Source organism: Carcharhinus amblyrhynchos, chromosome 25, assembly GCF_965287045.1.
Source record: "Carcharhinus amblyrhynchos chromosome 25, sCarAmb.v2.hapA, whole genome shotgun sequence".
In the NCBI taxonomy this organism is placed as follows: Eukaryota; Metazoa; Chordata; class Chondrichthyes; order Carcharhiniformes; family Carcharhinidae; genus Carcharhinus; species Carcharhinus amblyrhynchos.
In genome coordinates, this window is record NC_137348.1 from 27,945,277 (window position 1) to 27,960,544 (window position 15,268).

Below are 15,268 nucleotides of genomic sequence, written 5' to 3' on the forward strand. Positions count from 1 at the left end.
CCACAAAGACACAATGGGGAAAGGCCACTGTGTAAAGCCTTTCAACCGAGGCAGACCGAGGGCCCAGAAACTGCAGAATACCCTCATCCTGCATAACTGTGTGCTAATCTGAAAAACAAAAGCGCACAGTAAAATCTGATGTATGTATATAGTTTCCAGAACTGAAATGTAATGTTGTGTAGATAAAGATCGTATAGTACTGTAAAAATATCTGGGGCTTTTTTTGCATTGTTTGTAATTATTGGATATGACATTTTGCGATGGTTTATTTGAGAGGTTTTTTTGTGAATAAAGTATATTTTTGAAATAAAAAAGTGTGACCGTTGAGGTTAAGGGCAACGTAGATGGATTGGCCATGCTAAATTGCCCCTTGGTGTTAGGGGGACTAACTAGGGTAAATGCATGGGGTTATGGGGATAGGGCCTAAAAGGGATTGTGGTCGGAGTGGACTGATGCACTGAATGGCCTCTTTCTGCACTAGAGGATTTTATGATTCTACGAACTGATGGTGCACAAGATAAACGTTAATGACTCAAACATGTGGCATAATTTACGTGTACTTGACGAATAGCATATTTTTACAGGGTGTGGAAAACAGGATGTTACTAGAAACAGAATATGATTCTTAATGAGTGAGAGCTTCACATTGGGTCACAGCCAATGCAAATTGAAGTTTGTGTCTTTCTCGTTTTTCTAGGTCAGGGCCTTAAGGTTGGCATCCTGCCTGAGGCACTTTGATCTTGCGTATTGGCCCTAACCACAGAAAAGTAACTTTTGTTCACAGACTGGTAACTTTCCCTTTTTAAAGGCAATCTTCCCACAAAATTGGTTACAGTCAAAGTCTAAGGGCGGTGGTGTTTCATTTTCCTGCAGGAAGCTGTCATTGTGAAACTGTGAAGTCATCCCCTATAAACATTGTGCTTTTTTTTGTTTCTCACCCAATAAAACAGCCACAACTGAATGAATTCCAAATTGAGCTGCAACAAAGTTAGCTTTTTTTCCTGTGGCCACAATAACTTGAAAACTGTTGAGTCGCTCATTTAGTTCAAGTGTCTGTCTGCCACTGGAATGCTTTTTGTTTCTCGAATTGGGCATTACGGAGTAAAATTAACTGAACATTGAATGTTCCTTTATGTACACCCAATACCTGTCAGTACAGTTGGCCTTTCTTAGTCACTTGGCATGGTCATGGTTTTGTGTTCCTTAGTAAATAAACCAGTTTGTTAGAAACTTAGCAGTGGAAATATTTATGCAGTGGAACAATCATTGTGCAGAAGTGGCAATGAGTGCAGTAAGTCAATGTGTGTAATTGCTAAAACTGCCATTTCATACTCATCCCAAAGCATCATGAGTTTATTTATTAGTGCCACGAGTAGGCTTACATTAACACTACAATGAAGTTGCTGTGAAAATCCCCTAGTCTCCACACCCCAGCACCTATTCGGGTAAACTGAGGGAGAATTTAGCATGGCCAATGCAACTAACCAGCATGTCTTCGGACTGTGGGATGAAACTGGAGGACCTGGAGGAAACCCACGCTGACACTGGGAGAACGTGCAGATTCCACAGAGACCGTGACCCAAGTGGGAATTGAACCCAGGTCCCTGGTGCTGTGAGGCATCTCTAGTAAAAACCAAGATACTGCAGATGCTGGAAATCTGAATTAAAAATAGAAAATGCTGAATAAATGCGGCAGGTCTGACAACATCTGTGGAGGGCAACAGTTAACATTTTGAATCGAAATGAGGCTTCTCCAGAATGTAGATCTGCTGATTTTACCTAGCGTTTTCTATTTTTATTATAAATGTATCTCTGCTGAGTTAGCTGATCTGAGCGAGGGTGACAGCTGATTCCCCAGTTGATTTCAGATCGCTCCGCTGATTGTCTTCCATTAACCTCTTCTGGGCAGTATGTGTGACAGGGACCAAGCAGCAGACTGACATCAGCGATGATACTCAAAGAGTGACCCGGGTTCGAATCCCACCATGGCAGATGGTGGAATTTGAATTCAATAAACAATGTCTGGAATTAAGAATCTCCTGATAACCATGAAACCATTGTCGAAAAAACCCATCTGGTTCACTAATGTCCTTTAGGGAAGGAAGTCTGCTGTCTGGTCTATGTGTGACTCTAGAGACACAGCAATGTGGTTGACTCTCAGCTGCCCTCTGAAATGGCTTAGCAAACAGTTCATGAGCAACTAGGAATGGGCAATAAATGGTGGCCCAGCCAGCCATGCCCATGTCCCACAAATGAATTAAAAATAACTTGGGTGAGTTAGCGGGTGATTGCTGGCATCAATGGAACTTTGCTACAGCACCTTTGGGAAGGAAATGGAGAACAGAAAGTTATAAATGGTTGGAGCAAAGAGAGGGAGTCTTTTCCTTTAAGAGTGCTTAAAGGTGCTTTGCCTGTCAAATTAAAAAACTGAAGTGGGGTTCCTCATTATATTAACCTGCGCCTGTTAATTGCGCTTAAGGCAGCTTGTTAAACTGGTTCTTCTTCCTGTGTTAAATGATTGTTGTTTTAGACGTTGCAAGCATCAGCAAGGGCCCAGTAATGCACATAGCTCATGCTGCTTAAAAGCAGCCTGCACCAAGTTACATTATTTACACCATACATCTGTACACAGCCAGCTCTCCAGTGGCTCCCTGCTGAATGCAGGCTGGGAGTCTGACACACCAGCTTTAAATAGGGAGCATGAGGCTCCCTGATTTAATCATCAGTTAGGACTCAAATAATCAAATAAACAAACTCAAATTACCTTAAGGACAAATTAAAATGGGCAGCTCCCCAAAAGGAGGGGAACAGTCCGAACCAAAAATCAAATCACAAAGGAAACTTAAAACATTAAATCATAATGTGATTATCGGGGTTTATAATGCCTCTGCGGTGCCCAGCAGGTGCAGAAGACATCAACTGCACCCATGGACACCGCATATTCCCTCTCCAGGGACACCTGGCCGCAAATATAGCTGCGGTAGAGGGGCAGACAGTCAGGGTGGATGACCCCGGCGATCGCGCACTGCCTGGACCTATTGATGGCTAAGACTCATCAGGTAGTTCATACTCTAGCAAGCCCAACTCATTACCCTGGCTGAAATCATCACTTGTGCGGAGAGAACAGAACCAACATTTCAAGTCTGGATGACTTGCACCCAGAATCGAAATGTTGGCTCTGACTTCTCTGGAAGTCTGTACGGAATTGTGCTTGGCTGGGAATGCCCACCCATTCTCCACACTGCCTCTTCCTCCCCCCCCCAGGCCAATTCGCTTATAGACACTCTCTGACAAGGTTGCGATATGAAGTAGATTCACTGTGATGAAGCATCAGTGTGTGGGAGAGGGCTTGGCAGCAGGAGTGGGTGGAGGGGGCAGTGGATGGCAGGATGTGCTGGTGACAAATGCCATAGGACCGTAATCAAGGCAGTTGATAACACCAGAAACAAAAAGCAGAAACATGAAGATGAAAGGAATAGCTTAAATTAAGCTCTATTAAAACCACTGCAATGTTTTAAATTCATTTAATATATTTCATTGAGTACAAGGGTTCTTTTTTTTCTGTATTCATGTACTAAAAAGAAAAAAAAATTGGTTTAGAGGTCTGTCATATATAAGAAAACATTAGCTGAGTTCTTAATAATTGACCAGAAATATAAGATCATCACATGCCTTTTACCAGTTTATGTCAATGTCTATGGGCTGGGATTTCTCATGCCTGTAATATTCCAGCCAGACTGCGGGGTAAAAAATGGAAAATTGCAGCCAAGGGTTTAATAAGTTTAAGATAAAGTGTCAAATTAAACACCTCACACTGAGGTCCATTGTGTTGCACTGAGCATTGCTAAAGAAAGTGGCATCAATGTTACTTTCATATACCATCTGTAAACCTCTAACTTTAATTGCTTTGGGCTAGTTCAAAATCATTCCAAAATTGCCAATATAAGATTGATAGTACAATTTGTGTTATCCGGTTGAAAAGAAACTGCGAAAGTGCGGCAAGATGCAAAATCATCTCAGTGCAGCTTGCGGCAAATTAGATGGCTTTGGTTGTTGTAAAGGAAACTTAATTTCTGAGGGTGTCCTCAGCACTTCTCACACTTTCTGGTAGAAGTCTACACAATTATGACAGGCATGGACAGAGTGGATAGTCAGAAGCATTAGAGTGGCACAAATAGCACAATCTAATTACTTTCTGCAGATCTTGCTGAATTAAAAAGTTGAACTGCTCCACTTTTACACATTTATTCATATTTATATTATTTACATAACAATATCCTTCTGTTATTTAAAAGCTCCCTAATTATTTCCCACTATTTATTTATTCAGCAACTGAGGTCCTGTGAGGCGGTGGGTAGCAAATCCGTTTCTGAACCAGAAGCTCTGGGTTCGGTCCGACTCCAGGGCTCGGCAGCCGAGGAAGATAGATTTGTAATGTGGCCAAAGATCTGCAAATCCTTCTGACATATGCCGACGGCAGGAGGTAAGAGGGCGAGCGATCCTTCGTCAGCCATGTGATGGAGAGAAAATTGGAGGGCTTCCCCTCACTATTCAGAGCTCTGGACTGCAATGTGGATGTAAGAGTGTACGTTGCCACAGAAAGTCGGACTCCTTTTGGATGGGGGGTGGTTGGAGGGGAGGGGGTCAGTTGGCTGTATAACCAGTATTGATCAGATTATTACCAAGAATCAGAGTCCCTACAGTGTAAAAGGAAGCCATTCAGCCCATCAAGCCTGCACCAACAACAATCCCATCCAGGCCCTAACCTCGTAGCCCCAAGTATTTACCCTACTAGGCCCCCTAGGGGCAATTTAGCATGGCCAGTCAACCTCATCCACACATCTTTGGAGCATCAGAGGAAACCAGAGCACCCAGAGGAAATCCACACAGACACGGGGAGAACATGCAAACTCCACACAGACAGACACCCAAGGCTGGAATCGAACCCAGGTCCCAGGCGCTGTGAGGAGGCAGTGCTAAGTAAAAAGGCTCATTACACAACTGGTTGATGCTTTGATTGTCAGCCAAATATTTTTGTAATTGGGAAAGAGAAATGTTCAAAAAAAACATAAAAGGAAAACAATCTTTTTAAATGGCCCTGTGATATTTCTCCAGCGCTGCAAAGTACACTTCACTGTCCTGGAGTCTGATTATCAATTCCAGGCCAATCCAACATTGGCAACTATACCTGTGTCTGGGAAGATTCTCCCAGGATTGATCCACAATTCTAATGTCAGACGTAATGTGCATTTTGAAACACTGAAATGATTACAATTATGTATTTCAATTTAAATGTGTGTATTTGCTTATTTTCCTAGGTCAACTCACCAGAGGGACCTGATCTGAGAGCCCTGCTATTCTTGATGCAAAAACAAGGTCTTGCAATGACCTTTAATACTTCGATCAGTAATCCTGCATGCGAACCTCAGAAGCTGGTTATTTTCATCCCTGCCTTTCTAAGTGTGGTTTTTATCATTGGTTTTACTCTGAGTGCCTTGAGCCTTTACACCTTTTGGTTTCGCTTCAAGAACTGGAAACCTGGAATGACCATCCAGTTTAATCTGGCTTTGTCAGATGTCAGCATAGTTCCTGCGGCACCATTCATGATCTCCTACTTCTCAATGGCAAATCACTGGCCATTTGGACAGTTCCTGTGTCAGCTAAAGGTGTTCTTATTATTCATACATATGTACGGCAGTATCTACTTCCTCACTTTGGTGAGTGTGCATAGATATGTCACAGTTGTGCGCCTGACAGAACACAGCATTTTTAAGAACCAAAGACATGTGAAGTCCATTTGCATAGGCATATGGATTTTCCTCTGTATAAACGCATTGCCATTCTTCTTTGTCCTCAAAACATCTGAAACGAACAACGTTACCCAGTGCTTACGTATACACCAAACTGAAATGTCAACCGTATACTTCACGTGGACAATGGTCATTTTATTCCCCGGCTTTATTATCCCATTTGGGATTTCGGTCACATGCTACATCCTGCTCGGGGCTTACATAGCTAAAATGGACAGCAGCCTTTCCAGGAGAAAAGCTATGAAAGTAAAATCAATGGGGATGATTGCTGTGTCTCTGGTTACATTCCTCATTTGCTGCTTGCCAGTACAAGTCTCACGTATAGTTGCTGTAACAGTGAAACAACTCTATCCTGAGGCCACGTGCCAGTTGCTATATAAGATCGAAAATATTTATTACGCCTCTATTGTGCTAGCCAATGTGAACTGTTGTCTCGATCCTCTGCTCTACTGGTTTTCCAGTCGGAAATTCCAAGTGGCTTTCAAAGGGACTCTAAATCTATTCAGGTGTCAATTCAAACAGCAGAATCTCAATGCAGGTAATTCAGTTGCAGCAGAAAGATCCACTGCTTAGACAGTGAAATGTACTTGCTACAATTTTATTACAGTAAATAACTTATCATGGGACTTCTAGCTATATTTTACTTGAAAGCAACCACATGTCTTTAGTGAACTTATTTTATCCGGACAACTACAATAAATCTAAACATTTTAGCATTTCCTATTTTACAACAGTTTGGATGCTTCAGAAGAACATCATTGGCTGTGGTTTCTTCTGGCTATCTGGTGGTGGTTAATATGTAAATACAGGTTCTTTCTTTAAGGCCATAAGAAAGAAGAGCTGGAGTAGGCCACCCTGAGCCTGCGCTGCCATTTCTAAGTTCCTAAGTACATAAGATATAGGAGCAGAATTAGGCCATTCAGCCCATCAAGTTTGCTCCACCATTTGATCATGGCTGATATATTCCTCATTCCCATTTTCCTGCCTTCTCCCCATAACCTTTCAACCCATTACCAATTAAAAATCTGTCTCACTCCTCCTTAAATTTACTCACTGTCCCATCATCCACCGCACTTTGGGGTAGTGAATTCTACAGATTCACAATCCTTTGGGAGAAATAGTTTCTCCTCAACTCTAATTTAAATTTGCTACCCCTTATCCTAAGACTATGACCTCTCATCCTAGAATGCCCCACAAGAGGAAGCATCCACTCCATGTCTACTTTATCCATACCTTTTATCATTTTGATACCTCAATTTGATCTCCTCTCATTCTTCTAAATTCCAGAGAGTGTAGGCCTAAACTGTTCAATTTCTCTTCATATGACGATCTCCTCATCTCTGGGAACAATCCAGTGAACTGCCTCCAATGTCATTACATCTTTCCTCAAATAATGGGACCAAAGCTGTGGACAATACTCCAGATATAGCCTCACCATGCCTTGTATAGTTGCAAAAATACTTGCTTATCCTTATATTCTATTCCTTTAGCTTTAAAGGCAAACATTCTATTCACTTTCTTTATTATCTGCTGTACCTATGTGCTAGTTTTCTGTACCTCATGAATGAGGACATCCAGATCTGTCTGCATCACAGTACCCCGAAGTCTCTCCCTATTTAGATAATAAGTTGCCTTCCCATTTTTATGACCAAAATCATGACCTCACATTTGTCCATGTTAAACTCCATCTGCCATTTGTTGGCTCACTCTCCCTAACTTACCTATATCCATTTGTAGGGTTCTTATTCCCTCATTGCAACTTACTGTCCTGTCTATTTTTGTGTCATCTGCAAATTTGGCTGTAGAGCCTTCTATCCCTGAATCCAATTCATTAACATGGACTGTAAATAGCTGGGGCCCAACGACCAAACCCTGTGACATCCCACTCGTTTCTTTTTGCCATCCAGAAAAAAAAATTATGCTATCTCTTTGCCTTCTTTCTATCAGCCAGTCACCTATCCAAGCTGACGAATTATTCCTAATCCCAAGTGATCTAACCCTGTGAATTAACCTTCTGTGTGGCACCTTATCAAATGCCTTCTGGGAGTCCAGATATACTAAATCTATAGGATCCCCATTATCCACTTTGCTTGTTACATCTTCAAAGAACTCTAGCAAATCAGTCAAACATGATTTGCCCTTCATAATGCTGTGCTCTCTCTGATGGATAGTGTCTTGACTTCACAAATGTGCTGATATTGCTTCCTTGATAATTGATTCTAACACTTTCCCAACAACAGGTGTTGAACTAACTGATCTGTAATTTCCTATATTTTGCCTTCCTTTCTTTTGGAATAAGGATGCAACATCAGCATTTTTTCCAATCCATTGGAACCCGTGTCCAGGGAATTTTGGAATATTATAACCAATGGATCCACAATCTCAGCCACCACTTCTTTTAATATCCTAGGATGTAGGCATGGTGACTTCTCTGCCCTCCATCACAATAGTTTGCTGGGTATCCTTTCCCTATCGATGTTGATTGTTCTAAGTTCTACCCTTTCTATTACTTCTGACTTGCCCATCCCTGTAGGAATGGTACTAGTGTCCCACACCATGAAAATTGAGGGAAATTATTGATTTAGCATCTCTGCCATTTAATAAGATCATGGGCTGATCCAGCATTCACTAAGTCCACTTTCACAGAATTAAAGAAGAGGACATTCAGTCCATTGAGAGTGCATCAACGCATGAAAAACCTCCCACCTAACCACATTTACCAGCAGCTGGCCCACAGCCTTTTCTGATTTCTCTCTGCAATCCTTAATACCCTACTGATTAAAAACCTAGAGCTCTCAGCCTTGAAAATGTTCAAGGACTCAGTTTCCACAGTTTCCTGGCGTGAAGAATTCTAAAGATTCAACACTCTTTGAAAGAAGAAATTCCTCCTCAAATAAGCACCCCTTTATTCTGTGCCTAAACCCTCTGATCCTGCACTCTCCCACGAGTGGGAACATACTCTCAATGATTATTCTGTCCAACCCCCAAAGAATCTTAGATGTTTCAATCATTTCATCTCACATTCTCCTGAACTCTAAGGAGTGCAAACCCAACCAATTTAATTTTTCCTCATATGGCTGTCCCTCCAATACCCTGATTTATCCTAGTAAACTTTCTCTTACTGCCTCCAATGATAGTATGTCATTCCCTAAATGAGGGGACCCAAACAGTACACAGCATTCTAAATGTGTATTCCAGTATTCTGCAAACTAAAAGCGTTGTGTCAATGAAACGCTGAAATACAGCAAATACTTCCTCTCTCCACTTCTTGACCTCTTGGCTCAGATCAAGCCCAAGGTCAGATGTAATTACTTTTCTTGTCAGCTTGGATCTCGTGTGTCTCTTGTGGGGACCGTGAATTGGGTTCATTTTGAAATTGAATTGTTTTTTGGAGCAAGCAAGGAGATGGATTAAGGGCTTGCCCAGTTCACACTGCACATTGGATTTGTAACTTCAAGAAAAGCATATATTTCTTTAAAAAAAACTTTGCATTGTCAAATTGCAACAGCAACGGATGTGTCAGGGTTGGAGTGGCAAATTGAGAGATTGGGGAAGGGTTTGAGGTGTCAGTGGTGACAGGATCAGAGGAGATCTCTGATGTGTGAGACAGACTTTATAAGGTAAAACTATTAGGCCTGTAGGAAATGATGTTGCTCCTATTGATTCACGAGTAATGCTGTAAAGGCAATTTTCCAGCCTGGTTGCCTCCTTTGATCTACCAAGGACCCCCAAGCCTCAGACAATCTGATGGATGCCAGTTAAAAACAGAAACTTTGTTGAAGTGGAAGATATGGTCTCCTTAAAAGTGTTTAAAAGTCTACTGACAGTAGAGTGATCATGTACCCTCATCTGACCCTCACTAAAACCAGATAGATTTAAAACCAATTGGGTTCCATTTACCCTTGGGAATTTAAGTGACTCCCTACTGAGTCTCCTCTATTTCATTTTATAAAGCTTTTACACACTTAATAGTTTTCATTTAAAATAAGAACCCAATCTAGTTTCTGTGAATAAATAAAAAGCTTTGCAATATTTTAACCTATTAAATGTAACTATATGACTCAGGGCGGGATTCTCCGATCCCACTGCAGTGAATGAAGATGTGGCTGAGTGCCAAATTCTCAATTCTCGCTGATGTCAGGAGCAGAGTGTGCGAGACTGGAGAATTGCAGCCAAGGTTTCGAGTCCATAGACTCCTCATCAGAACTGAAGGGAGGGAGAATGTGTTAGAACTGCAGAAATTTCAACAACAAGTAGCAATTGTAACAGAAGATTGATGGTCTGATGCCTGAGGGGGAAGGGGGAGTTGCACTGAGGCAAGATATGGGATATTAAAAATAGAGGGGTTTTAAGATGGAGGAGGAAGTTCAAAAGATAAAGTTGCCAAACTTAACATTGAGTCCTCCAACATATCCCAAAGCTAGTTTCTCCTGGAATGAGTCACCAGAGACACAGCTTGAGGGGTGCCACTCCGCATCAAGCATGGCTGACCAGGAGTCTCTACCACGCTCACCACCAGCCACTGGTGTGTGTTGGGAGAATTTTGCAGGTTGATACTCAACCTGCTTCATTATGAATATGCCTTCCTTGGTCAACAAGTCCTGGGGTGGGACTCGAACCCACTGCCAGGGCCCTACCCTCTCCACCACAAGACCTCCATCACAGTTTCTGTACTTACCCTATATTAACAACTGCTTGTTCTTGTTCTTTCTGGTCACTTGTGTAAGAAAAACCTGTAAAGTTGACAGACAGGATGTGGCAATTTCTGAAAAACAATTTTCAAAGCAACATTACTAACAGGTTCAGCAATGTTGTGTGTAAAATTATTCTGTTCCTCAAGACTAACATGAGCTATGATTTGCTGCAGTGTGACAAGTCAAAATAGAAAACTAAGAAAAGAATAGCTTTGTGAATTTGGCATGTAATAATTTCTAAGTGTCTTATGTAAATGACATTCAGTCACATTTCAAGTACCTGTAAAGTGAATAAACTTGTAAGCACCCGTTCAAGTTATAGAAGATTGAGATTTGATTATTTTTGCTGAGATGCCTTAAACATTTACCCTGAAGGGTTTGATTATATTCTGATGTGTGTGTGTTAAGATTGCCTTTAAATGGCAATAATGTCTTCAGCTCAATTCTTTTAGTGCTGAAAGAAAGAAATATGAACATTTCCAAACATTAGTTTCCCCTCTTAAATTTAGATTTGAATTCTTGCATTGTTATAAATTTTCAGTTCACCATTTTGTCTGGCGTGTCTGATATTGTCCTGGCTTTGCAAAGTCCAACTACCCTTTCCCTCAGAGAGTCATAGAAGTTTACAGCACGAAAACAGGCCCTTTGGCCCAACTTGTCCAAGGTGCCCTTTTTTTTAAACTCCGAAGCTAGTCCCAATCGCCCGCATTTGGCCCATATCCCTCTATACCCATCTTATCCAAGTAACTATCTAAATGCTTTTTAAATGCTTTCTTCAAGCAATTGTTTTTCTTTGCTTCCCTTGTTCCCCAGTCAAAACAGCAGGTGACAGAGAATTCTGCTTTCATCTGTCAAATGTACCTGTCAATGTCTTTTTAAACTCAATGTTAGGAGTTGAGAAAATGTTGAAATGGCGCGCTGCCAGATATCTTTCTCCTTCTTCTTCTGAGTGCTTGGCCAGCATTTTACAGAACAGCCCTGGTCCATTAGTCAGAAAGATGAGGGCAACCCTTCATTAGCCAGCCCCAGAAGCCCCAACTGCATGTTACATCTCTCAGGCAGGTAAGTACCTTTTCTTCATTCATTCGTGGGGCATGCACGTCGCTGGCTGGCCAGCATTCATTGTCCATTCCTCGTTGCCGTTATTCAAAGGGCTGTTGAGAGTCAACCACATTGCTGTGGTTTGGAAGCCACATGTAGACCTGACCAGGTAAGGATGGCAGATTATCTTCTCTAAAGGGCATTAGTAAATCAACTGGATTTTTTCGACAATCAACAATGATTTCATATTAATCAGTAGCTTCTTAATTCCAGATTTTTTTTATTGAATTCAAATTCCATCATCTGTGTGGTGGTATTTGAACCTGGGTCCCCAGAACATTAGCTAAATTTCTGGATTAATAGTCTAGCAATAATACCACTGAACCATTTTCTCCCCAACCTGCAGTTGGGGCTTCCACAGCTTTACAAATCCAATCCAGAGGGGTGAGGGAGCTCAATCTAAGGATCCCCTGGGTAGCCTGATGCCTTAGGTGGGTGAAGGTATGACTGCCAATGGTGACAGGGAGAGGTAGGGATGATGAATAAGGCAGGAATAAATTAAATAGAGAGATGGGGTAATGCAGCAGATTGTTGTGGAGTAGGGGAGAGAAGAAGTTACAAAGATAGGGAAGGAACAGGCTGCATAGGATTTAAACATGAAGATCAAAATTTTAAATTGGAGATGATGGGGATTGCAAGCAGTATTTCATCTCCAGAGATCAGTGTGAAAAAAATTATTTCTGCCTAATTTATTCCTATTCTCCCCTAGAGCAGAGGACTCGTGCAGTGATACTGCATGGGATCAGATTAATATCTCTATATCCTCTGCGTAAGGGTCACGATGGCACAGTGGTTAGCACTGCTGCCTCTCCGTGCCAGGGACTCAGGCTCGATTCTCGGCTTGGTCTGTGTGGAGTTTACAAGTTCTCCGTGTTCGCTTGGGTTTCCTCTGGGTGATCTGGTGTCCTGCCACAATCCAAAGATGTGCAGGTTAGGTGGATGGGCCATGCTAAATTGCTCCTTAGTGTCAGAGGGATGAGCTATGATAAATGCATGGGGTTATGGGGATTGGGCTTGGGTGGGATTATGGTCAGTGCAGATTCAATGGGCCAAATTGGCTCCTTCTGCGCTGTGGGAGTCTATGATGCTACGAAATCTATATGAAATGTGTATAGATCTTAAAGCAAATGATTGACCTGAAATGTGTTTTACTGTTGCCTCTAACCCTGATGTCAATGACTTATCTATTCTCTTTAATGTACAAATAAAAAGCCAAACAACCCTCCAAATTAGGAACTGAAACCAGAATTGCAGAACTCACTTTAGACAGAATGTATAACGCAATGTTTTGGACTAAACCCTTTTCAGCTCTTAAAAATGAAAACCTGGCAAGCATTTTAACAACACTTGTTAAAAAAAGGGACTGGGGAGGGGAAGAAAATGAAATATAGCACAAGGGAGAAGAGTTAAATGCTTTCTCACCGGTTCGAACAAAACGCAGATAATTGTGAAATAATGCAAAGAATTATCATGGCCATCACAGGAGGCATTCAAGTAATGAAAGAGGCTTACACAGAGAGGGGCCCACCCAAAGATAAAGATGAGAAAATAGGAGAAGTTACACATACAGAAAGCCTGCAGGTCACATCTGAAATTGAACAGAGACTTGGTGATCTGGGGGAAAGTGAAAAAACCCTAAGGGAAGATAGGAACATTCAAGCAATTGCATTCAGTTCCTTGAACCTGTTTCATTAATCATGACTGTTCTGTAACTTCATCTGTCTGCCTTGACCCAATAGCCTTTAATAACCTTGTCCAACAAAAATCAGTAAATCACAATTAGGACAGTTCGACAGTTTTAACTGATCTAACCTCAACAGCTTTCTGAAGTGAAGCTTTATTATTAGCCAGAAGTAGGCTTACAATAACACTGCAATGAAGTTACAGATTTCCTCATCCCTCATGAGGAGAAGTGCTTCCAGACATCACCCCTCAACAGCCTAGTTCTAATTTTAAGGTTATAGAAGCATAGAATCCTTACAGTGCAGAAAGAGGCCATTTGGCCCATCGACTCTCCAAAAGAGCATTCCACCAAGTCCCTCCCCTCTACCCAATGCCCCTTGTAATCCCTGCACATTTACTGTGGCTAATTCACTTAACCTACTCATCTTTGGTCACTAGGGGCAATTTAGCATGGCCAATCCACCTAACTTGAACATCCTTGGACTGTGGGAGGAAACAGAAGCACCCGGAGGAAACGATGCAGACATTGGGAGAATGTGCAAACTCCGTACAGGCAGTCACTCAAGGCTGGAATCAAACCCGGCTCCCTGGCACTGTGAGGCAGTAGTGCTAACCACTGTGCCCCCTTGCTGCCCTTGTTCTCCACCCTGATGTCAAACAGAATAGTTTCCCTCTCTTTCTACCCTACCAACTCTGTAAAAAGTTCTGGGTTTCTTAAATCACCAACATCAAGGACTTCCAACAAAGATAGCTTATTTCTAAACTCAACAGCTCCCTACAGTATTTGTGTCCTACCCACGCTCCTGGGGATAGCTCCCAAGTTCCCACCACATGATCTCTTATGTAGCTGCATCAGCACATTCTCAAATGACCATTCAGTCTTCATCTAGCTCACTTAGTTAGGATACCTAGTGACATGAGATGTAACAGTACGTGCAATAAAATACTGTATACAGACCATTGTGTGACATGCAATTAAACAAAGTGACAGTTCAGAACTATTTACATATATATAAATTGAGGTATAAATTAGGCTGTAGCAAATGGTGCATAGCCCATCGCGTCTCCTTCTCTCCCTTCTTTCTGTTGGAAAGAAAGCGGAACTTCAAAGGTCAGCTCTAGGCTAAGAGGTAATAAAGTCATAGATTCTTGTGTTTGGGCCTACATAGGTGCCCTGAGTGGTGATTACACTGGTTGGTGTCTTTCTGTGACTGGTGTCTTCACTGTTAGCAACGTGGGATATTTCATCTGTGTGTTTATCAGATGCAAGATTTGCTGTTTCAGACTGTGTAGGAGTCAATATATCCGCTGGTTCAAGGGTTGATGCCATAGGCTGGATGACAAAAGTGCTGCGCTATCCCATTGGTGCTGGTTTTGCTATTTGCAGAAGGTGATGGTGATTGTGTACACCGTGGGCACCGTCTGAGGCTACCACATTGCTGTTTGGTTGTAGCGTATTAGTGTGTACTGGAATCATAGAATCTACAGTGCAGAAGGAGGCAATTTGGCCATTGAGTCTACACCGACAACAATCCCACCCAGGTCCTGTCCTATCCCTGTAACAGCACATAATCCCCTTGACAAAGGGCAATTTATCCTGGCCAATCAACCTAACCTGCAGATTTTTAGACGGTGGGAGGAACCAGAGCACCTGGAGGAAACCCACGCAGACATGGGGAGTACATGCAAACTACCTCCAACTGGTTATGGCAACATGTGGTCTGAATCCTGACCATTTGACCCGATGTTGAAGTGCCAAATCCATGGGCATCTCCGTGTGTTTTGTTTTTCAAGCTGTGAAGCAGGGGAGCCTCATTGGTTTCAAGTTTGGCTTGCAGCAGTCTTTGCAGTCAGAATCATGGTCCTGGTACACCAGGAAGACAGCTGTTGATATCACAGGCTGAGGAATGCTGCATAGTGATCTGTGTGATCCCGTTCACATTTCAGTGGGAGATGCTTGGCTGAGCGAACCACCTATTC

The 15,268-nt window shown here is 42.1% G+C and overlaps 1 protein-coding gene across 1 annotated transcript; it reads left to right on the forward strand.

Annotated features, from left to right (window-relative positions):
• Nucleotides 1-5,322: 5,322 nt before the first annotated feature.
• On the forward strand, nt 5,323-6,518 carry LOC145358365 (lysophosphatidic acid receptor 6-like). Its single transcript, XM_080212344.1, has one exon. It carries the CDS (start codon nt 5,364-5,366, stop codon nt 6,381-6,383), a length of 1,020 nt encoding a protein of 339 aa, XP_080068470.1. The 5' UTR covers nt 5,323-5,363; the 3' UTR covers nt 6,384-6,518.
• The last annotated feature ends 8,750 nt before the right edge of the window (nt 6,519-15,268 follow it).

Excerpts from the sequence above, each read along its gene's own strand:
- LOC145358365 (XM_080212344.1), top strand. The coding sequence starts at position 5,364 with ATGCAAAAACAAGGTCTTGCAATGACCTTTAATACTTCGATCAGTAAT.